A 25133-nucleotide genomic window follows, 5' to 3' on the forward strand; every position below is an offset into this window, starting at 1 on the left:
GGGCTGACAGCCCGGTGAACTGGCCGAGGCCTGCGGCGGCTTCTTGCATTTCCCACAGGCCCGGAGTCACTCCAGAGTCCTGCAAGTAGCCAGGTTAACCCAGCCCTGCAGCTGCGCGGCCTCGGCCAGCTGCGTTCTTGGACCGCCCACTCCAGGGGTTGTTGCTGAAGCTTCGGCTGCCGCAGGGACCTAGCCGCCGCCCCCTCATCCTCGTAGGAAGACTCTGAGGCTTTCAGTGCGGAATCTTTCTCCTGGGGCGTTTTGATGTCCTCCTGGGGCAGGTGCAGCAGGGGAAGGGGAAGGGTGCTGTGCACCCAGCGGTGAAAGAGAAAAAGGAAGATGAGTTATCAGGCCCAGCTGGTGTTTAATCTCGTGCTTCAGTTTTCCCATTTATGGAATGAATTAATGACGTGTTGCTAGGTATTTTTTTTTTCTAGAATAATGTCTTATTTGCAGTATTTAATTTTTTTGACCCCATTATTCATTCTTCCTCACCAGGCATGTCTTTCATTTGTTTTTGTTTGTACCCTTGTCCTTTAAAATTAAAATGCAGGGTCTCAGGTTTTACCTCAGAGATGTTAAATTTCCCCCAAATGAAATGAGATTTCTGTGTGACTACATTAATTAAGCTTGATATTTAACATTAACAGGTCCTTACTGGTATTTCAAAATTTGTTTATTTAAGGTGTGAATTTAAAGCTTCAGTAATGGAGTTAGCCCACAGTTTATTGCTGAATGAAGAAGCTTTGGCTCAAATCACTGAAGCAAAGAGACCAGTTTTTATTTTTGAATGGTTGAGGTTTCTTGATAAAGTTTTGGTTGCTGCCAACAAGGTATGGTATTGCTTTTTTTCTAGTTGGCTTAACTTTACAAAGAGTATTTTGTGTTCATAATTTGTAAGAAAACACAGTGTATTTTGGAAAGGTTGTGGGTCACTTATGGAACTTGAGAATATTGCACTAAGAGTTTTTTGTCTGTCCTTTTTCTATCCCGTGGCAAAACCCAAACCTCATTTAAATTCAGTTTATTCCCTGGATAGAGATTTTTTGTTTCTACCTGGACATCTGAATGTGAGTGGGGAAAAACATGATTTTGTGATTGCTGTCACTTTAAATTCATTATCTCCAACATCAAGTGGTCCATCAGTGCTGTGTAGCAATTCCATTATCTTCACTAATCTCTCTGAAGAGTTAATAGTAGGTTTTCTCCCCTCATTTTCTTTCTTTCTTCATAATCTTTTCACCCAGGTTACTTTTATTTGTGTTTTATTTTTGGTCTTTAAAATTAGATGCTTTCCTTAACCATCCGATGATTTTTGGCTGTCTGCTCAAATTTAAGAGCGAGTAGTAAAAGGTTTTCTCTGCAGAGTGACTTTTTTTATTTGTTTTTTAATGTCCACACCTGCAGCATATGTAAGTTCCCAGGCTAGGGGTCGAATTGGAGCTGTAGGTGCTGGCCTGCACCACAGCAGATCGGAGACACATCTGCAGCCTATACCACAGCTCTCTGCACACCAGATCCTTAACCCACTCAGCAAGGCCAGGGATCAAAGCTGCATCCTCATGGATACTAGTCAGGTTTGTTACTGCTGAGCAGGGGAAACAATGGAAAACTCCTGAAGTTTGTTAACTGTTTTTGCCATAGACTAGTCCAATTCTTTGAGGAACCCCTTTAAGTTTTTCTTGGTTAGTCATTTCCTAGAAGAGACTTTTTTATTCTAGTAAAAAGTCTAGGGTATGACTAGCTGCCTAGGTTCCAGAATTTAAGGGAGAAGGCTGGGGACTTCAGCATTCAGTGTGTAAACTTTTACTTAATTCCCCTATTTTCAGTGTAGTTTTCCTGGCCCATAGCTGTGCCTGATCTTGATAAGTCCAGAGGAGGAGAGAAATATGGGAATCTTATAGCTTCTTACTTAGGCTCTCAACCATTCCTTTCACAACTTCACCCCTCCATAAGTACTTAGGGCCTCAAAACAGCAGCAAACATGAGCTGTTACGGGGTTCTGTTTAAAGTTGTGTCTCTTCTTAGCTTTCTGTGTTGCAGATACCTGGCTTCTATATTTTGCGTTAATTCTTTTTGTTTTCTTTGACCTTGTATATTTGTGGAGGGAGGGGGTTGGTTTTTTAGTTTCTGGAGAGCCAGAATTAATGCGGATTCATTTACAGTCTTTAATTAGAAGTTTCTATTTTCTCTTAAACCCACTCCAGGTGGGGGTATTTGTTGCTCCATTCCACTGAAACAGATCTTGTATTGCCCAAGCAAATGGTCAGTCTTCTGTTTTAATTGACTTGTCAGCAGCTTTTAACATAGCTTATCTTCTGACTTGAAACACTTAAAATATTTTTTATTTCATTGTGAAATTGAAAAATAGAAGGTATATTAAAAGTATATCCAAATTGTGAAGCATAGCACAACATTGTAAATCAACTGTACTTCAATAAAAGTTTTAAAAATGCAGCGTAATAACATGAACACGTGTACACTCTTCCCCAAATTAGAGAATAAATTATCATTACTGTTGATGTGAAATTTTTCCTCTTCGTGGTTCCCAAGATGCAATTTGCTTCTCCCCCCTTTCTAGGGGCGCACACGTGGCATATGGAGGTTCCCAGGTTAGGTGTCAAATTGGAGCTACAGCTGCTGGCCTATACCACAGCCACAGCCACATTAGATCTGAGCCTTGTTTGCAGCCTACACCACAGCTCACAGCAATGCCAGATCCTTAACCCACTGAGCAAGGCCAGGGATTGAACCCACAACCTCATGGTTCTGAGTCGGATTTGTTTCCCCTGTGCCATGATGGGAACTCTGACACTATTTGCTCTTAGTTCTCTTCCTACCTCACTAGTTACTCTTCATTCTCTTTTGCTAATTCTTTCTCAGTTCTGGGCAGTCTTTTTTCTTTTTTTAAAAAATATATACCTTGCTTATTCCCTCAGTAACATCATCTAATCTCTCAAGATTTTACCATCTACTACCATCTTTGTCATAACAACTCCCAGATAGCTAACAACCTGCTCCACACCTTTTCTTGGATATCTAACCGGCATTCAAAGTTAAGATGTTTAAAACCAAATTCTCATTTTCACCCTTCCACACCTGTCCTTTCCCCAGTGCTTTCCATGACCGTATAGACTGTCTTTAGCTCAGTAGTCAGAATGAGCCTGTTAAAGCATTTAATCATGACCCTCCTCTGCTTCAAACTCTCAATAAAATGCAAGGTTCTTACCATGGTGTTTGAGGCAGTACACGACCTTGTCCTTTCTACCATTATGACTTCATCTCTTCCCACTTCCTCTGTCTTACTCTGCTCTGGCCACACTGGCTTCTTGCTGTCCTCAAGCATGCTAAGCATGCTCCCGCCTCAAGGCCTTTGCATTTGTTCCCTGCCTGGAATATTCTTCTCCCCGATGTCTTCACAACTCGCATCTTCACTTTTCAGAGATGCCTTTCTTCCTAATCTATACAAAAGAGTAAACTCAACTATTCATTTGTTTATTTGGTAAACTGTTTCTCACGACTAGAATGTCAACTTCACGAGAGCAGAGATTTTGTCTATTAGGTTCACCCTTTTACCCCAGTGTCCAGAATAGTGCATGGCATATAAGTGCCCAATAAGTATTTCTTGAACGAATGAATTCTCAGTATTGATTATTAGTAGATCTGAATATTTTTTCTGTTACATAGGGCTCTTCAGGGTTTCTTTTGGTTTTATTTACTGACCTGTAATTTTATGAACTACTGACTTTGCTTTTACCGAGGACCCTATCTGAGTTCCAAGACATCAATATTTTGTATCCATACGCCCAGTATTTTACATCATTTTACTTTTGGTTTTATTTCTCAGTCAGCCTGGAAACTTTTTGGATCTAGAGTAGTCACTTTAATTGGCAACCAACTTTGTGAAACTGGAGGGGAACAAAGAATATTTAATCTGGGAAAGAATGACTCATTTCTTTTTTATTTTATTTACGTATTTATTTATTTTCATTTTTGTCCACCCTGCGGCACCTGGAATTCCTGGGCCAGGATCAGATCCGAGCCACAGTCACAACCTAAGCCACAGCTGGGCAATGCCGGATCCTTAACCCACTGTGCCAGGCCAAGGATTGAACCTGTGATTCAGTGCTCCCAAGATACCACCGACCTGTTGCACAACAGTGGGAACTCCAAGAATGGCTCATTTCTTACTGAACTTTTCTTTACCTTGAAAATTCTCATTTATGGTTCTATATGTAACATACTTCAATTATTAGAGTGCCTTAGGTCTTTTTTTCTGTCTTTATTTTTTTAAGGGCCGTGCCGGCAGCATATGGAAGTTCCCAGGCTGAGGTCAAATCGGAGCTACAGCTGCCTGCCTGTACCACCAGATCGGAGCTGAGTCTGTGACCTGTGCCGCAGCTTGTGAGAACACCGGATTCTTACCCCGCTGGGCAGGGCCAGGGATACAGCCTGTATCCTCGTGGATACTAGTTGGGTTCGTTTCCACTGAGCCACAATGGGAACTCCAAGTATTTTAAAATTTTGATTAAAAGGTAACAGAAGTATATATAGGAAAGAAACTGTTGACATTATTATTTTTTTTATAACAGACTGATGTAAAGGAAAAACAGAAAAAACTTGTTGAACAATTAACTGGATTAATAAGTAGTTCACCTGGACCACCTACGCGAAAACTGTTGGCTAAAAATCTTGCAGCCCTTTATAGCATTGGGGATACTTTCACTGTTTTTCAAACACTCGACAAATGTAATGACATTATCAGAAATAAAGATGACACTGCAGCCTACTTACCAACGAAACTGTAAGTACTTACTTTGAGAGTGACCCTTGAAACGTGTTTGTTGTTTCAGAATAACTGATCTTAATAAAGGTCTACTAATCATAAAGACCCCCAGGCAGATGGAACCTGAGTCATGCTGCTGACAGTAAAAGCTCTAAGTGGATCTGGTGAAGGAGTTCCATTTCAGCTTATGTTCCATTCACCATGGGACTTTGGGCAAACTGCAAAGAATTGGTATGATGTCAGCAATTTGTATAGGAGCTTTTGGTAATTTCGGATGAAGATGATATTCTTGGCCAGGTTGGAAAGAAAAGTAAAGATTGTCTAGGTGATGAGATTGAGGCATGAATAGGCAAACTATAGCCTACAGGCCAAATCCAGCTTGCCACCTATTTTGTAAATAAAACTTTGTTAGAATACAGATATATTGCTTCATTTAGGTGGTAGGTTTTCACGCCAAAACGGCAGAATTGAGTACCTGAGACACCATTTTTCCTGCAAGTTTGCTGACCCCTGAATTAAGGGCTTAGCCCAACTCCAAGCCCATACTTGTGGTTTGAGTTAAGTGCAGAGATTTTCAGAACAAGTCTTGAGGATGATGGCCATATCGATGCATCCTGTGAAAGATTTAAATGAGAAAATCAGCAGTTATCAGCAGTATAGTCGAGGTGTGCTGTGGGAGGGAACTAACACTTCAGTGAGCTTAGCTGTAATGTGAGGGGAGGGCAGTGTCAAAGAAGGCTTCTCAAAGAAGCCGCAGCAGCCAAAGATCAACCATCAAGAAAGGATACGTGGGAATGAGTCGAGAGATCCTGCTGTTTAGCACTGGGAACTATGTCTAGTCACCTATGATGGAGCATGATAATGTGTGAAAATAGAATGTGTACATGTGTGTGTAACTGGGTCACCATGCTATACAGTAGAAAAAAATTGTATTGGGGAAATAACTATTAAAAATAATAATAAAAAAAGGAATCGAGTAAGGGGCTAAGACGGGAAAGGGGAAGATGGATGTGATAGGTCAGGGATTGGCAAATTTTATGACAAGGGCCAAATAATAAATAGTTTTGGCTTTGTGGAGTGCGCATCTCTGTTGTAAGTACTCTGCCATAGACGGTGTATAAATAAATGAGTAGAGCTGTGTTCCAATAAAACTTTATTATTTTTCTTTTCCTTTTTATGACCACACCTAGGCATATGAAAGTTCCCAGGCTAGGGGTTGAATTGGAGCTGCAGCTGAAGCCTTCACCACAGCCACGGCAACAGTGGTTCCAAGCCTCATCTGCAGCCTATGCTACAGCTTAGGGCAGCACCATCCTCACAGAGACTGTATTAGGTCCTTAACCTACTGAGCCACAATGGGAACTCCCAATAAAACGTCTGTTTACCTCAGTAGGTGGCAGGCTGGTGATGGGTCAGATTTAGCCTGCAGGTTGTAGTTTGCCAATGATTTTCTAGACAAAGGAAACTTATAATTGGAAACAGAAATGGCTTATTTATACCTTATTTATAGTGCTTTACGGAAAGATGCAAAATGGGGGAGTTAGTTGAGGAGAAGATGCTGAGTCCAGTTCTGGGCATGTTGAATTTGGAGTCCAAGTGGAAATAGCCAAGTGACATGTGTAGTAGGTAATTGGAAACCCTGTGTGGATTTCAGAGACCTGAGCTGAGAATGTCCCTTTGGTCGGTTAAAAAATGGAGATTTGGGAGTAGGCTGTACCATTTGTATGGACAAAGTACATTACCTTAGGAAGAGAAGATGTCAACGATACAGCTCTACAATACCAACACTTAAGGATCTAGGGCCAGTATAATTAGAGGAAATTGGAAAATTATTCTGAACCCTGACACTGATTTTTAGGTCTATTTTATGGAAATGTAGTGATTAAATTATGTGTTGTTGGGATAGATATGGATCTCAAAAAAGTTTTAGAAAAGATTAGAGAGTATTTATTTTTGCTTTCCAGTTTATTTTGGAGTTTGAAGCTATGTTTGTACCTTGATGATTTAGTTCTCTACCGCTTAGCAAATTCACGCATAGTTCCGTAGTTCTGATTAAGTAGAATTTATTACATAGTACATATTATTCATATGTATTTCCAGTGGATTCATGGGTTCTGTTTAGGAATTCCCTAATGTATTCTGGAATGTGACATCAGTCATTTTCATCTTTGTTATCAGTGTGTAGAGTAATGAAAAAAGCGTGGGATTTGTATTCAAAAAGGTAAAGGTCGAGTGCCTGATTCTACTGGTTATTGCTTGTATAATGGTAATCTAAATTTATTTAGTCTCTTTCAGCCTCAGAGTAACTTGCTCAGAACACATAGCTATCATGTGTCAGGTTCTAGGATTTAGGCACAGACTTGCCAGACTCCAGAGGGCACACTCTTTACCTCTGTTCCCTGCTCCTGCCTCTTAGCTAAACTTATAGCAATTCGTTTATTTATTGTTTACATGATTGATGGTAAGAAGATGGGAATAGATGGGCTGCTGTTACATCTCTTCTTCTGTGTAGTCAAATGTTCTATTAAAACCATTTAGATGAAATATTACAAATAACTGCTTACTGTTATTTATATATCAAGAGGTAGACACTATGAACAATACAGAAATGTATAAACTGTCTTCCCTCTTTCTAGAATGTACATTTAGATTGTCAAGGTAGGATAAGATAGAGACATATAAAATGGTCAAGTTACAGCACCATAAACAATATAATTTTGTCAAAATGAGTGGTTGACATTGTTATATATAATGAGAGAAAAGAGGGATTATTGTGGGTTGACATACTTTGGGAAGTCCTCATCAAAGGAAGGCTTGGGTTTTCCAAAGGATGGGTTTGATTTTCTATGTAAATATATATTTATTCTCTTGTTTTCCTAACAAGTATACAGTTTGATTAACTGTAGTATTTGTTATAAAGAATAACAAGGTGTTCTTGAAAGCTGAAAATTAAGGATTTGTGGCCAAAAGTGTCCTGTACAAATACAAACTGATTTCTGAAAATGAGAAAAGTAGGATAAAATTATTAATCTGAACAGTGACTGGTGAAAATAATGCTTTTTACAGGGCTGCGGTGGCTTGTGTTGGAGCATTTTATGAAAAAATGGGGAGAATGTTGGGCAGTGCGTTTCCAGAAACAGTAAATAATCTTTTGAAATCTCTAAAAAGTGCAGAGGTAAGTTTTACAACAATTATTATTTAAATGTTTTGCTTGTGACAGGAGTTTGATATCAGTTAAAAATATATATTTGCCTTTTTCCATCACCAAAGTACTCATATTACTTAGCAAGAGGGTAATTTAAAATTACTGGAAGAAATATTACATGCCCCTTGTTTTAATGTACACTACTTCATATTTCAGGGAGAAAGGAAAGAATGCTTTTCCTTGACAATAGGTTATTATTTTTTATTTAGCCTTAGGGTTTTTTTTTTGTTTGTTTGTTTGTTTTGTCTTTTCTAAGGCCGCTCCCATGGCTTACGGAGATTCCCAGGCTAGGGGTCCAATCAGAACTGTAGCCGCCAGCCTGCGCCAGAGCCACAGCAACGGGGGATCCGAGCCGCGCGTCTGCGGCCTACATCACAGCTCATGGCAACACCGGATCCTTAACCCACTGAGCAAGGCCAGGGATCGTACCTGCAACCTCATGGTTCCTGGTCAGATTCATTAACCACTGTGCCACGATGGCAATTCTAGCCTTAGGGATATTTTTGCAGTTCCATTTAATTTTTTGTGCTATAGCCAATGTATTAATTTCAAGCAGCCATAATAAATTACCACAGACTGGGTGGCTTAAAACAACAGAAATGTGTTGTCTCACTATTTTAGAGGCTATTAGTCCGAATTCAAGATACCAGCAGGGCCGTGCTTCCTCTAATGGCCCTAGGGACTAATCCTTTCATGCCTTAGCTTCTAGTGATTGTTGGCAATTCTTGGCATTTGGTAGTATTCTTTGGTTTGCAGATGTATTTCTCCAGTCTCTGCCTCCGTTGTGACATGTTGTTATCCCTATGCGTCTGTGTTCTGTGTCCAGATTCTTCAATTATAAGGATACCAATGATTGGATTAGCATCTACCCTAATTTAGTACAATCTTAACTTTACTTGATTTCATCTACGAAGACCTTATTTCCAAGTAGAGTCATGTTCACAGGTAATAGGGCTTAGGACTTCTACTCAGGTATTCCCACTTGAACTCATAGGAACAATCCAGAGCAGCTAATATAAGTAAAAATAGTTCTGATTTGTCATGTCAATTTGGTATTGCTTCTAAAAATTCCTTATCCACTTGGGGTTAACTAAAAATAGATCAAGCACTGGGCTGTTGTGGTCTAATTCTTTGTCTAGGAAAGGTAAAGATTTCTTGGACAAGACCTCTTCTGGGAACTGTCTGTTCATTTATTAGACTAGAATTAAGGACATATTTTCAGGCATTGGGCATATAGACATGAATAATATACATTCCCTGACCTCAGAAACCTTAGTCTCTGAAAGAGGTCTATGTTTGAATAAGTATACTATTAGAAATATTAACCAAGCACTACAAGAGTATGAAAACAAGAATTGGAATTAGTCACAAGAAGTTTGGCATAGCTCTGAGAAGTTTTTAAAATGTCTTGGATGTTTTCTCCTCTTTTAGATGGTTTATATTACTTCTTAAGTACTTTATACTTCTCACATTCTGAAAATTCGGATTCTTGACATATGACATTGAAGCTTTTAAATTTGTCATGTTCTCATTATTTGTACTTCAACAGGTCATGCAAACATTGGAATATGTTTACTTATTGTAATCTAATGTCATGAATATTAAAGTTAATTATTTTTACTTTTCAGGAACTTTCTAGAATTCTTTTTTTATTTTTCATTCTTACTATTTACATTTAGAGGTAAGACCATTAGGCCCAGAGAACTTTTGTGTGTTTTTATTTAAACGTGAAATTTGCTTTATGTTCATGTGTAGTCTCAAGGGCGAAGTGAAATCTTAATGAGTCTACAGAAAGTTCTGAATGGACTGGGTGGTGCAGCAGCTTCCTGTCATCGTGATATTTACAAGAATGCCAGGTCCCTCTTAACTGACAGGTCAATGGCTGTTCGATGTGCGGTTGCCAAGGTTAGTACTCAGCTGATTTATAACCTTGCTCCTCTCCTGCTTGCTCTTAAACAATGTTTTCTTTTTTCTTTTAAAATTTTAAAATATGATGGCATGATTTTTGTTCCCATGGGTTAGTTTCATTTCATTTTCTAAAATTACATATGAGGAGTTCCCATGGTGGCGCAGTGGTTAACGAATCCGACTAGGAACCATGAGGTTGCGGGTTTGGTCCCTGCCCTTGCTCAGTGGGTTAATGATCCAGCGTTGCCGTGAGCTGTGGTGTAGGTTGCAGATGCGGCTCGGATCCCACATTGCTGTGGCTCTGGCGTAGGCCGGTGGCTACAGCTCCGTTTCGACCCCTAGCCTGGGAACCTCCATATGCCGTGGAAGCGGCCCAAGAAATAGCAAAAAAAGACCAAAAAAATAAAATAAAATAAAATTACATATGAAATGGAGTCATATAGTATATGACTTTTTTGGGGGGGGGTGCTGGGTTCTTTTACTCAGCATAATTATTTTGAGTTTGTCTCTGTTGTTACATGTACCAGTAGTTCATTACTTTTTATTGCTGAATAGTATTTCATTGTATCGTTATTCCACAATTGGTATATTCCTTTACCTATTGCAGACATTTGGGTTACTTCCAGCTTTGCTTATTACAAAAAAAAAAAAAAAATACAAAAACTGCCGTGAACATCTATATGCTAATTTTTGTATGGACAAATGCTTTCCTTTCGCTTGGGTAAATACCTAGGAGTAAAATGGCTGGATCATAGTCTAGATTTATATTTAATTTTGGGTGAAATTGCCACTTTTCCAAAGTACTATGAGATTTTTCCTTCACATCTTCAGCAGCATTTGGTATTGCTAATCTTTTTAATTTTAGCCAACTTAATAGGTATATACAGGTATCTCATTGTGGCTTTAATTTGCATTTCCAGACTAAATGATGATCATATTTTTAGGTGCTTCTTATTTGCCATAATATCTTCTTTGAAAAATTTTTGTACATTGTTTTATTGAGTAAATTGTTTTCTTTTTTTTTTTTTTTTTTTTTGTCTTTTCTCTTTTGTTGTTGTTGCTATTTCTTGGGTTGCTCCTGCGGCATATGGAGGTTCCCAGGTTAGGGGTCTAATCGGAGCTGTAGCCACCGGCCTACGCCAGAGCCACAGCAACGCAGGATCCGAGCCGCGTCTGCAACCTACACCACAGCTCACGGCAACGCCAGATCGTTAACCCACTGAGCAAGGGCAGGGACCGAACCCGCAACCTCATGGTTCCTAGTTGGATTCGTTAACCACTGCGCCACGACGGGAACTCCTAAATTGTTTTCTTATTACTGAGTTTTGAGAGTACTTTGTAGAGACTTCTTTTTTTTTTTTGCTTTTTTTAGGGCTGCATGCACGGCATATGGAGGTTCCCAGGTTAGGGGTCAAATTGGAGCTACAGCCGCCAGCCAGTGCCACAGCCACAGCAAAATCATATCCGAACCACAGCTGCGACCTACACCACAACTCACGGCAATGCGAGATCCTTAACCCACTGAGTGAGGCCAGGGATCTAACAACCAGGAATCACAACCTCATGGTTCCTTGTTGGATTCGTTTCTACTGCACCATGATGGGAACTCCTTTTGTAGGTTCTTTATATAATTTCTTCATCAGATACGTGATTTACATCCTATATTTTCTCCCACTCTGTGGTCTGTCTTTTCATTCCCTAAATAGTGCTTTTCTAAGAAGTTCTGAATTTTGTCAAAGTCCAATTTATCTATTTTTCTTATATTAATTGTTCTTTTAACTTTTTTTTTTTTTGGTCTTTTTGCCACTTCTTGGGCCACTCCCGCAGCATATGGAGGTTCCCGGGCTAGGGGTCAAATCGGAGCTGTAGCCACCAGCCTATACCAGAGCCACAGCAACTCAGGATCTGAGCCAAGTCTGCAACATACATCACAGCTCACAGCAATGCCAGATCCTTAACCCACTGAGCAAGGCCAGGAATCGAACCCACAACCTAATGGTTCCTAGTCAGATTGGTTAACCACTGAGCCATGATGGGAACTCCTTAATTGTGCTTTTAGCATTATATCTAAGAAAACTTTTCCTAGCCCAAGCTTTCTCCTGTGTTTCCTTCCAAACTAGTTTTATAGTTTTACATTGGGATCTATTCTGAGTTAATTTTTGTGAATCAAGTTTTTTTTTTTTTTTTTTTTTTTTTTTTGCACATGGATATTCACTTGTTCCAGCACCATGTTGAAAAGACTGTTTTTTTCTTCACTGAATTGCTTTTTCACCTTTGTTGAAAATCAGTTGTCTGTATATGTATGGGTCTATATTTGGAATGTCTATTATGTTTCATTGATCTGTTTGTCTAGCTTGATATCAGTAACACTTTCTTGATTATTGTACCTTAAAAGTGTTTTAAAATCAGGTAGTGTTAGCCCTGAAATTTTTTTTCTTAAAATAGTTTTGGATATTCTAGGTCCTTTGGATTTCAGTATTAATTTTAGCTTGTCAATTTCTACAAAAATAACATGCTGGGATTTTGACTGAGCTTGCAATGAATCTTTAGATCAATTTGGGGAGAGTTGATGGCTTAATGATATTAAGTCCAACCCATGAATATGGTATCGCTATCTCATTCATTTAGGTCTTCTTTGATTACTCTTAGCAACATTTTGTGGTTTTCAGATATACAGATATTGCACTTATTTGTCAGATTTATGCTTAAGTATTTCATTCACTTTTATGCTGTTTTAAGTAGCATATTGATTTAAATATTTTTTTCAATTTTTTTCTTTCTTTTTATGGCCACACTTGTGGCATATGGAAGTTCCCAGGCTAGGGGTCAAATTGGAGCTACAGCTGCTGGCCTACATGCCCTGGCCAACAGCAACAACAGATCCAAGCCACATCTGCAACCTATGCCACAGCTTGCTACAATGCCAGATCCTTAACCCACTGAGTGAGGCCAGGGATCAAACCCACATCTTCATGGACAGTGTCAGGTTCTTAATCCACTGCACTACAATGGGAGTTCCTTTTTTCAGTTTCTAATTATTCATTACAAACACACAAAAACACAGTTTTTGTTTTTTGGGTTTTTTGTTTTGTTTTGTTTTGTTTTTTTTTGTCTTTATAGGGCCATACCCACAGCATGTGGAAGTTCCAGGCTATGGGTTGAATTAGAGTTGTAGTTGCTGGCCTAAGCCACAGCAACATCAGATCCAAGCCACATTTGTGACCTACACCACAGCTCATGGCAATGCCAGATCCTTAACCCACCGAGCAAGGGCAGGGATCGAACCTCCGTCCTCATGGATGATAGTCAGGTTCATTACCGCTGAACCACTATGCTGATTCTTGTATGTTGATTTTTGTATGTTGATGTTGTATCTACCAGCCTCCTAGAACTGACCTACTAGTTCTGTCAGCTTTTAAAATAGATTCTATCAGATATTCTATGTGGACAGTTATCTATGAATAAAAAAAGTTTCATTTCTTTTCCAATTTGAATGCTTTTTTTTACTTTTATTTCGTATTGCACTGGATAGCTGGATCCTTCAGTGCAATGTTGAATAGAAAACATGAATTCAGATTTCCTTATCATGTTCCAGTTCCTTAAGGAGAAAACATTCAGTCCTTCAACATTAAGTATGATGTTAACTGTCAGTTTTCTTTGATGACCTTTATCGGTTTGAGGAGAGTGCCCTTATGTTCCTAACTTTCCAAAAAGAATTTTTTTAAAAATCAGAAATGAATGTTGAATTTTGTCAAATGCCTTTTCTTTTAAATTTGATCTCTTTTGTTGTTTCTCTTTTAAACTAATTAAACTTTTCTAATTAAACTTTTTATTTTAGGGTAATTGTAGATTTAAATGCAATTGTAACAAATAATACAGAGAGATCTTTATAAACTTTTACCTAGTTCCCCCCAATGGTAATATCTTACAAAACTCTAGCACATTATAAGCAGTGTAATAAAATATTGACATTGACACAATCCACTGATCTTGTTGAGTTTTCCCCAGTTTTACTTATATTCTTTTAAATGTCTTTTCAGCATCTGTTGAGAGGAACCATATGACTTTTCTTTTTTCAGCATGCTAATGTAATGAATTCATTGATTAGTTTTAGAATTTTAATCCATCTTTCATTCCTAGGATAAGCCCTACTTAGTCATGATATATTATCCATTTTATGACTTGTTGGATTAGAGTTGTTAAAAGTTTGTATATAATTTTTGCATTGTATTCATGAGGAGTATTGGTATGTAATTTTCTTGTAGTGTCTTTGTCAGATTTCAATTATCAGTTTTCTGGAAGAGTTGTGTAGGGTTGGTATTATTTCTTATTTAAACATTTGAATTCATCAGTAAAACTTACTGGTGTCCAGTTTTCTTTGGGGGAAGATTTTAAACTACAAATTCAATTTTTAAAATAGATTTTGGGCTATTTAGGTTATCTGTTTCTTCTTGAGTGAGTTGTCTGTTTCATATAAATATGAAATATATTGTCCTTTTAATGTATTTTGAATTTGTAGGAATGGGACATCTCTCATTCCTAATTTTGGAAATTTGAGTCTTCTCTCTCTTTTTATTCCTTATCTCTCTGGCTATCAAATATGTTGATTTTCTTTATCTTTCTTTTTTTTTTTCTTTTTTTTTTTTTTGGGCTGCACCCCACAGCATGCGGAAGTTCCCGGGCTAGGGGTCAAATCGGAGCTGCAGCTGTCAGCTTACACCACAATCATAGCAATGCCAGATCCTTTAACCCACTGAGTAAGGCCAGTGATCAAACCTGTGTCCTCATGGATATTAGTTGGGTTTGTTAGGGTGAGCCATGATGGGAACTCCTGTATTGGTTTTCTTAAAGAAGCACTTTTGGTTTCATTTCTGCTTTTCATTGTTCTGATTCATTTATTTCCTCTCGTGTGTATTATTTCCTTTTTTTTTCCCCTGCTTCTTTGTGTTGATTTTGCTCTGTGTCATCTAGTTTCTTAAGGTAGAAGGTGGGATTGTTGATTTGAGAGCTTTTTTCTATCTAATATAGGAGTTCAGGGCTATATGTTTCCTCCTAACTGCTGGAAACTCTTAAAGCGGTAAACTGGGACAACTGTAGGGTTCAACTTGTGTTTTCCATTTTTAAGGATTATTATCCATCATTGTGTGATGTGCAGTGTTTTCAAAACTGTTGTTTCATGTATTTTGTCCAATTTTTTGGTTATTTTAGGAGAGAGAGTAAGTCTGGTTCTTGTTACTCCATCTCTGGAGGTGGAAATTTTAATTCTATTTATTTATTATTTTTTAAATTCTAGTGTCTCCTAGAACTACAGAATGAAGCTGTATTCATGTGGACTGCTGAACTGGAAAATATAGCCACTCTCTGCTTTAAGGCTTTGGAAAATTCAAACTATGGGGTACGAGTGGCAGTGTCTAAACTCTTAGGAACAGTCATGGCTACAGCCTTGATGCCAAAACAAGCAACAGGTATCATTGTTTGCCAACCCCTGATCTAGACTATAACAAGTATTTGAAGGTATATGGAATGTTTCCTTTTAAATGAGATATTGCTTCTAGGCAGTTCACTTTAAAGGATTTAAATTGTTAGATATATTTGTCTAGTTTTTCATAAAATAGAAGCACCCAAATGTCATTTTCCTTGATGTAGTCAAGATATCTTTTATGATGATACTGTTCAAGATTACATGTAGCAAGTATGTTGGACATATAAGCAATTAAGATTTATGAAATGGGGAGTTCCTATTGTGGCTCAGTGGTAACAAACCCAGCTAGTATCCAGGAGGATGCAGGTTTGATCCCTGGCCTTGTTCACTGGGTTAAGGATCCAGCATTGCCATGAGCTGTGGTATAGGTCGCCCATGTGGCTTAGATCTTGTGTGGCTGTGGCATAGGCCAGCAGCTGCAGCTCTATTTCAACCCCTAGCCTGGGAATTTCCTTATGTCACAAGCGTGGCCCTAAAAAAGCAAAAAAAAAAAAAAAAAAAAAAAAAAAAAAAAATTTATGAAATGATCTTGTATAGTGTTCAAGGGACTGGAACCTGGTACTTTATATGCTCTCTTACTTTCAATCCCTGATGAATAGATCCTCATTTATAGCACAGTATTATTTTTCTTTTCTTTTTTTCTTTTTTGACCATTATTGTAAGCAGAATCAGAGGCAGCATTGATTTTTTTCCTGTAACTTGTCCCATGCTTCTAATTCCATAGAGATGCTTAAGTTCTGAGTAGATGCTGAGTGAACCCAGCTCTATATTGTAGAAAGAGAATCAGATCTTACAGATTCAGGTCCTAGCTCTTAGGTTTATTTGTTGTGAAACCCCTTGAGCTTTGGTGTCTTCATCTTTAATGATGATTATTTTAACCTATGAAATAATGCTGCTGCTGCTGGGTAACATTTTTTAAGTGTTAACTATGTACCAGGCACCAAATTAAGCATATAACAGAATTGTCTTATTTAGTTCTCCTAAAAACCCTATGAATCCTAAGTACTGCCATTATTCGCATTTGAGGCTTAGAGAGATGGTATCATTTGTGGTGTAATAAATGTTTTATTAAGAGAAATCAAAACCCAGGCATTTGAATTCCAAAGCCTACATTCTTTTTTTCCTTTTTTTTTTTTTTTTTTTTTTTTTTTTTTTTTTTTTTTGCCTTTTAGGGCTGCACCGTTGGGTTGTGGAAGTTCCCAGTCTGGGGGTTGAATTGAACCTGTTGCTGCCAGCCTACACCACAGCCACAGCAATACAAGATCCCGAGTCATATCTGCGACCTCTACCACAGCTCATGGTAACGCCAGGTCCTTAACCCACTGAGCAAAGTCAGGAATCAACCCTGAGTCCTCATGGATACTAGTTGGGTTCATTACTGCTGAGCCATGACAGGAACTCCCAAAGCCTACATTCTTAATTGTGAGCTTTATGCTTCTCCTGTGGGTTTTGTGAGGATTATGTTTGCTCCTGTATATGAAAGAACTTTATAAAATATGAAGCTCTTTACCGTTGCATTCAGTGACATTTCAATCCATTGGTAACTGTTGTATAGAAAGGGTGTTCTTGGAGTTCCCTGGTGGTCTGGTGGTTAAGGATCTGTTGTTGTCACTGCTATGGTGCAGTTTGATACCTGGCCCAGGAAATTATGCTTGCCACAGCTGCAGCCACCCCTCTCCCCAACAAAAAAAACAAACAAACAAAAAAAAAACTTATTTTTTTAAAAAAAGGGAGGGAGGGAGAAAGAAAGGAAGGGAAGAAGGGTAGTTTTGACAGAGTTTCATTGTATTCACCTCAGTTGGGACTGAGGGCTGGGATTGATTAGCAGTACTTGCTGTGGATGTGCTTTGTCCTTGTTATGTTATGTACATCAAGTTAACATCATTGTTAGCCTATTCTGGTTTAGATTTATTGAATTGCTTTTAATTTCTAGCTCCTGTTTTTATTTTTTGCTTCAAAATTGAGTTTATTTTTACAAATACATTGTAAATTTTAAGACTATAGGAAAAATAAATGACCCTATCTCCTTTGTAGTAGTTTAAGTAGCCTTAAATACAATTATTTAAATTTTAAAGCTGGATTATTAAAAAAATATTATTTAACTAGTAAAAAGTATATTTGCTTATAAATTTACCTTTTTTTCCTGAAAGTAATGCGCCAGAATGTGAAGCGAGCAACATTTGATGAAGTCTTAGAACTCATGGCCACAGGATTTCTCCGCGGAGGGTCAGGTTTCTTAAAGAGTGGTGGAGAAATGTTAAAAGTTGGAGGGTCTGTTAATCGTGAAGTGAGAGTCGGAGTTACACAGGTTTGTAATATATATGTATAAAATAATTCTGTTCATATTACTTGTGCAATTTCATGGAAGACTTACTAAACACATACAGAACTTTTTAATATTGTTTAAAAGTTATTAATTTTTCAAATATCTTTCAAAACATTTTATTGCTGAGTGAATTACATTCAGATTCTAAATTACATGCTTATGTGGAAAGGTAGATACTTAATGATTTGTACGTAAGCCTATGTCTGCTATCTGCTATATCTATCTCTAACAAAATTATTTCAAATTTTATTTGGCAGAAAATCAGATGTAAGATAATTCAGTTATAACTGAAATTGTATTCAAATATCTTGAGGCATTTAGATTTTAATGTTTTCCAACAACCCTAAAATTTTGCTAAAATATTAGTGAGTACTAAGATGGTTTTTTATTCCTGTAACTATCACCTTCATCACCAGGGTGAATTCAGCTTTCCTTCCCTCCCTTACTATTCTCTCTTTATGTCCTTCGTGAGACTGTTATCCTGAGAACTGTTTTTAGTGAGAGATACTTCAACCAGTAATTCCCATGCTAGAAGTACTAAAAAGGTCTTGATTTTAATCTCAAAGATAATTTATTTTCCATGCTGTCAGCAGTTATTTATGTAGTTGCTTTGTGATTTCAGTTCATTTATATAAACTTACCTGAAGTTGTATCTTAATGTATTTACAGGCATATGTTGTTTTTGTAACAACATTGGGTGGTCAGTGGTTGGAGCGTAGCTTCGCTACATTCTTGTCCCATGTACTTGATCTGGTTTCCCATCCTCGAGCAACGCAAACACATGTAGAGGCTGTGTACTCCAGACGCTGTGTCTCCTTTATCCTGAGAGCTACTGTGGGCAGCTTGCTAGGTGAAAAAGCCCAGATTGCAGCTGCCAAAGAGATATGTCAAGCGATTGGAAAACAGATGAAAGCAGTGGGTAAGAATTGATATCATGATGTGTGTTGTTGATTACTTTAGTCATTTAGTTCTTCCTTGTTATTGTTAATAAAAACTGATAGACCTGATTAGTTCATATCTCTTTCTGGACTGTGTTTTAATAGTCGCTTTTCTTGTGTACTCTTATTTGATATTAAAACAGCATATAATTATAGGGAAGTGGCATTTTTTAGTATTTGGGTAGTGTGTTTGTAATATTCGGTTTTCTGTTTTATTTGTAGTACCTTTACTGATTTTATTTTTGCAGCCCCACACTGAGGAATGTTTGAGGAATAATCTATTGTGGTTTTTCTTCTTGGACACTATTCCCTCCCTTAATAGGCTTAGTATGAAGATTTAGAGGAACAGTTACAGGTAGTTTTTAGCCCATTATAGGATATACTGTGAAACCTCAGCAAATCATAATTAAAAGAAATCCTTTTCTAGGAAGTGTCAATTTTATAAATTTTTTCTGTTTAACAAATAGTTATTGAATATTTTGGGATTGCAAAGCAGTAATTCAGATTTTGAACAATTAGTAAGATAAAGTTCCTGCCTCTGTGGAGCTTATAATACAATTAGGGAGCTAATGCAAGGTAAAATATGAATTACTATAAGATAGTTTAGTTTTATCACTGTTGGGGATATACATTAACTTTAATGAAAAAAATTATATTGCCTATCAGAGGTCTTTAGAAATAAGAATTTAATGACTAGATAATATCCAATACCTTATATCTAGAGAATATATATTATTTTATAAAATTACCAAAAATAAATCCACAAATAGTTGTTACAGTTTTTGTTGTTTATAATAGCTTACTAGGCAAACCATATTTTTTATATAAATCTCTTCAAATACATTTACATTTACATTTTATATAAATCTCTTCAAATGACTGTAAAGGTCCACAGCTATTTTGAGGTAGACTTTAACACTTTCTGCTATAGGCAGAAAAGGACTATCTTCTTTTTTTGTCTTTTTTTTTTTTTTTTTTTTTGCCATTTCTTGGGCTGTTCCCACGGCATATGGAGGTTCCCAGGCTAGGGGTCGAATCGGTGCCACAGCCTCCGGCCTACACCAGAGCCACAGCAACTCGGGATCCGAGCCGCGAACCTACACCACAGCTCAGGGCAACACCAAATCCTTACCCCACTGAGCAAGGACAGGGACTGAACCCCCAACCTCATGGTTCCTAGTTGGATTCGTTAACCACTGCGCCACGACGGGAACTCCATAGGCAAACCATATTTTAAATGCATAGGACTAACTGAAATTTAGGAATTGTGAATTAAAGGGTGTTCAAATTAATGATATATTGTTCTTTAGTTATGTTAAAACAGTAATTAGTCCTAGGTTTACAACTTAAAAAATATTTGTACATTAATTCATTGAAAAAATGTCTGAGCGCCAAAAACATTATGCCAAATGGCAGTATTAAAATAGTGAACCACACATACATAGTACCTGTTCAGGGAGCTTACAGTTTAGTAACCAAAAGAGAAAGTTCATGCATTTCCAAGTCCAGAAATATCTAAGAAGAAAAGAGGCATTTACTTTTAGTCCATATTAATCTATTATATTCTAGTATTCTATATTTTATAGCCTGTTAATTTATAATAAATGTAAATAAAATAAAGTTTTACTATCATTTAGGGGTTATTACTGATTTTTAAAATGGTAAAAGCAGAATTAAACACAGTGCTGTATATCTGGAATGACAGGCCAGAATATATTCTTAATTAGTAATTTGACAAGGAACCTTTTGTTGTTTCATAATTAAATATGTTTTAATTCTGCTAGAAGCTAAAAGGTGGGGGAAGGGGCCAGCAAAGTTAATGGAAACTTTGAGGAACATCCCAATAAGAAATTCTAAAGCCACATTCTTTATAGATCTATTTTCTGGTCAGTAGTTTGACAGCAATGCTGCCGATGCATTGCAGCTCTTGAAATAGCAGTGTTAACAATAATGTAATAATAGCTGCTGATGTTTACTGAGTGTGTATCGGTGGGAGCATTGTGTTAAATTCTTTATGAGAATTGACTTCTTTATTTTTGAGGCTTTGATTTGTATTTCCCTGATTATTAGAGATGTTAAGCATACAAACAGAGTTCTTAACAGTCAGGTGTTAGCTGGTATAATTTAAAAACATAAGTTGTGTAGATCAAAACACTTATATCATGGAGCTCCCACTGTGGTGCACCAGGATTGGTGGCATGGTGGGAGCAGTAGGACACAAGTTGGATCCCTGGCCTGGCACAGTGGGTTAAGGATCTGGTGTTGCTGCCTACAGTAGCTTTGGCTTAGGTTGGGACTGTGGCTCGGATCTGATGCCTGGCCTGAGAGCTCCATATGCTGTGGGGCGGCCAAAACAAAACAAAACAAAACAAAAAAACAAACCACAATTTAATTTACCCACATTAAATACATGATTTTGCGTTTCCAGAAGCGGTGGTGAATGACACTAGTGGTGAAAACAAATCTGGAGCAGCAGACATCGCAGCAAGCCAGCATGTAATGGTCTGTGCCCTGCAGGAGCTCGGGAGCCTGGTGCAGAGCCTAAATGCCACTGCGTCCCCTCTTATTCAGGAAGCATCTATAGGTAGGAAAGTCACTTATATGCTGGAATATTTTTTCATTATTTTTTAAAAGTTATAGGTGTGATTAGTATTTAACTCCTGACTGGTTACTTGTCGTAATTAGCAGTTTAGATAATTTGTTAAAAGTTGGGCTCCATTTAGGATTCACTGTGATAGTGCATCTTGAGTTAAATATTGAAATAAAGTTTTAAAAGACATCAAAAACTGTTATGGTAGTTTTGTTTCTAATAATTGGCTAAGATTTATTTAATACTTTTACATCAATGTTTATATTTTATTGGATATAATCGTACTATGTTCTTTGTAGAAAATGTTCCTTTAAAATATTTGCTGTTTTATGAGTTGATATATACATTTTTTGGCACAGTTCTGAAAGTGTAAAAACTCCCAACAATTATGATTTTAATTATTGTGTTACACGTAGTCTTTTAACTCATGAAATGGTGTGACTTCATTAAAGACTTATTTTTTGAATATTTCTTTTTTAGGCCTTTTGGAGACTGTGACTTCAGTGCTTCTTCACCCAAGCATGGCAGCTCGACTTGCTGCTGCGTGGTGTTTGCGCTGTGTGGCTGTGGCATTGCCTTTCCAGTTAACACCATTTCTAGACAAGTGTGCAGAACGGCTCAACAACTTGAAAACTTCACCAGAAGCTGTTAGTGGGTACAGTTTTGCAATGGCTGCTTTGTTAGGTGGAGTTCATCAGTGTCCTTTGGGCATTCCTCATGCCAAGGGAAAGGTATGGCAGATGTCCCAGCATCATTAAGTGCTATCACATGGGCTTCAGTCTTTACTGGAACATTTTCTGTTTTATATTGAACTGGATGATCAAATGACAACAGTTTTACTCTGATAATAAACGAGATAGTATTTTGCTTATATGTAGTTGATAGACCCTGGAGTTCCTGTCGTGGTGCAGTGGTTAACGAATCCGACTAGGAACCATGAGGTTGCGGGTTCGGTCCCTGCCCTTGCTCAGTGGGTTAACGATCTGGCGTTGCCGTGAGCTGTGGTGTAGGTCGCAGACGCAGCTCGGATCCCGCGTTGCTATGGCTCTGGTATAGGCTGGCAGCTACAGCTCCGATTTGACCCCTAGCCTGGGAACCTCCACATGCCGCGGGAGCGGCCCAAGAAATGGCAAAAAGACAAAAAAAAAAAAGACCCTAATTAGATTTTGATATTTAATTCTGATTCAGGAATAATAGGTTTTGTCTGGGTATAGTATCATTTTATAATTTATTTTAGAGAGAAAAAAAATCCCTTATAGTAATTCTTCAGAAATCAGCTTTTCTTTGGGGTTTTAGAAATAAAAACCACATTGCTGTATTTAAAATGTCAGGAGAATGTGCTATGGCCATAGTTAGCATTTTGATAAATGAAGTTGAATGATTTTCATGAATCAGTTACCTTTCTTTAACTTTCTTTCTACCACACCTTATACTACTATTATGGTTTCCTTTTTTAAAATATTAAGAATTTATTTAAATTGCAATTTTACGTAGGCAGATTGGGGCTAGATTTTTTAATTCTTATTTTTTCAGGGCTACTAGGCCCATGTTCATTCATTCCTGTGAATTCCATAGCTGCTACTCAGATCTTTTTCCCTCTCCCTTTGTCATATGATTACCTCCTCACCGATTATCCTTTTTGGAGTCTTTTTCTCCCATCTCTCCCATACAACTTTCATATTTTATATTTGTGCAGAGAACCGTAGAAACTACCCACTGACCAGAGAATAAAATATAATCACCTCTGTCTGCTAAACTGGTATCTTCATAATTTGTCTTCATTTTGCCCTTTCATTCTGATTTCCCACCACTCTAGTCAGACTAGTCATCTTGTTTTCTTCCCATGCTTTTTTCACTCTCCATGCCTTTTCTCATGCTAATCTCTATCCATTAGAATTTCATCCTTCTTCTTATTTACCTGTACCAAACTTAGCTTTTTGTTTAGAGGCTCAACTCAATTTCTCTCTCTCTCATGAAATCTCTTCAAAGCTACTCAGTCGCTGATAGTCTGTGATAGCCTTTCTCATTGCTGACCACTACCTGTGTACTCTTACCGTTTGATTATGTGTTCCTTGTTACTTCCCATTTTTCCTGTATCTTTCCTCTCTAAGCACCGTAAGATTATCTTAATGGCAGATGTATAATGAGTTCAACAAATCTTTAAATATAGGATAACAGTTTCACATGGACCAGTGCTGTTCTGAGTGCTTTGCTGTGTTAAATCCTCACAAGAGTAAGGTTGGCACTCCTGTTAGTTTTACTCCTATCATCTTAGCAATGAGGGAAATGAGGCAGGGAGATTAAGTTGTCCTAAGTTAGAAGGCTGGGAAATGACAACGCTGGTATATGAACCTAGATATGCTGGCTTTAGAACTCAGTCTTTTTTTTTTTTTTTTAATGACTGCATCCCCAGCATATGGAAGTTCCTGGGCCAGGGGTTGAATTTGAGCCAGAGCTGCAGGCAACAATGGATCCTTTAACCGTGCCTCCACAGCCATCCAAGACACTGCAGTTGGATTCTTAACCCACTGTGCCACAATGGGAACTCCTTTAGAACTCACTCTTAGCCGCTGTGCTGTTCTGGGTCTTCTGAGTCAGCAGTGCAGTCAGGATTATCTAGGTCTTAATGTTTCCTCTTTATAAACATGTTAATACCAACAAAAAAAGGGACAACTTCTTTTTAAATAAAATACTAGCTGTGTATTTTCTTATTTGATTTTGTTAACTTACATAAATTAAAATCTAATTCTTAACTTCTCTTGTAGATGGTAGTTAGTATTGCTGAAGATCTCTTACGAACCGCTGCCCAAAATAGCAGACTGTCTTTACAGCGCACTCAAGCTGGATGGCTCTTACTTGGAGCACTTATGACTTTAGGTATAATTATACTTAAGTAGGATTTTGTCTTGTTCTGTAACTATCAGGATATCGTCGAGAAAATTTAAAAGTATTGAACTTCACATTCTAGACTTCGAATGAGGTTGTAAAGTAGTAAAGATTTTTTTTTCATTATTTGGTACCAGATTTTTCTTTTTGATTATTTCTGCTTAAGTATATTTAATGGAAAAAGTGTTAGCAAAGTTTGACCTTTACTATTAGAATAACTGTGGTCTAACAGATTAGTATTAATTGAAAGAAACAAGAGTATGGGGCATATTCCATGCCCAAAGTGAAGACCAGTGACATGATTTTCGTAAGGTGATAAAGTCACACTTAAATGGCATTGTTGGTACTGCTTCCTTGGGATTATCCTTATGCGTTTTACTTTCCTAAGTGCTATGAAAAACCTGAGATTCAGGCAAAGGTTAGCACTGCACATTGAACAGAAATATATGTTTTTGTGATAAGGTGTGTATACCTTTTTCACATGTTTGATTTCTACCATAAAAAAATACATGTGTGTACTTGCTGTTTTAAGCCTTTTGGGAATTATACCTTCACCTTATTTTCTGAAGAAAGTAAAAAGAGATAACTCTTTTCCAGAAATTTATGTTAAGTAAAATGGTATGTTAAATGAATTCCTTAGCAATGTAAATATAGGTTCCTGGCTCTAAATGCAGTACTCCATAAAATTAAATTAACCATTTTATAATTGTACTTAAAATGGAGGAATATATATATATATGTTGGGGGCGAGTGGATATTTATGTTTATAAATATGTATTTATGGAAAGATGTAAATATGTCCTAGATGGGAGTTCCCTTCGTGACTCAGTGGTTAACGAACCCAACTAGGATCCACGAGGATGCAGGTTCGATCCCTGGCCTCGCTCATTGGGTTAAGGATCCAGCGTTGCCATTAGCTGTGGTGCAGCCCTAAAAAAACAAATTAAAAAAAAATGTCCCAGATGTATTTTATCATTGATGGTATGTAATCTACCGTTCTGGATATATTTGG

The 25133-nt window shown here is 37.5% G+C and overlaps 1 protein-coding gene across 2 annotated transcripts in view; it reads left to right on the forward strand.

Annotated features, from left to right (window-relative positions):
• Nucleotides 1-25133, forward strand: part of HEATR5B (HEAT repeat containing 5B) — a 118529-nt gene that overhangs the window by 291 nt on the left and 93105 nt on the right. For both annotated transcript variants that reach the window (XR_002342772.1, XM_003481246.4), the window contains exons 2-11: nucleotides 686-833; nucleotides 4593-4804; nucleotides 7853-7961; nucleotides 9747-9896; nucleotides 15193-15364; nucleotides 17532-17689; nucleotides 18377-18626; nucleotides 21074-21229; nucleotides 21716-21966; nucleotides 24001-24112. Coding sequence is in view for 1 of the 2 variants with exons in the window: in XM_003481246.4 (XP_003481294.1) it covers nucleotides 708-833; nucleotides 4593-4804; nucleotides 7853-7961; nucleotides 9747-9896; nucleotides 15193-15364; nucleotides 17532-17689; nucleotides 18377-18626; nucleotides 21074-21229; nucleotides 21716-21966; nucleotides 24001-24112 (1696 nt within the window). In the remaining variant the exon portion in view is untranslated. The remainder of the gene's footprint in view (nucleotides 1-685; nucleotides 834-4592; nucleotides 4805-7852; nucleotides 7962-9746; nucleotides 9897-15192; nucleotides 15365-17531; nucleotides 17690-18376; nucleotides 18627-21073; nucleotides 21230-21715; nucleotides 21967-24000; nucleotides 24113-25133) is intronic.

The sequence above is a fragment of the Sus scrofa genome, chromosome 3 (assembly GCF_000003025.6).
Source record: "Sus scrofa isolate TJ Tabasco breed Duroc chromosome 3, Sscrofa11.1, whole genome shotgun sequence".
NCBI lineage: Eukaryota > Metazoa > Chordata > Mammalia > Artiodactyla > Suidae > Sus > Sus scrofa.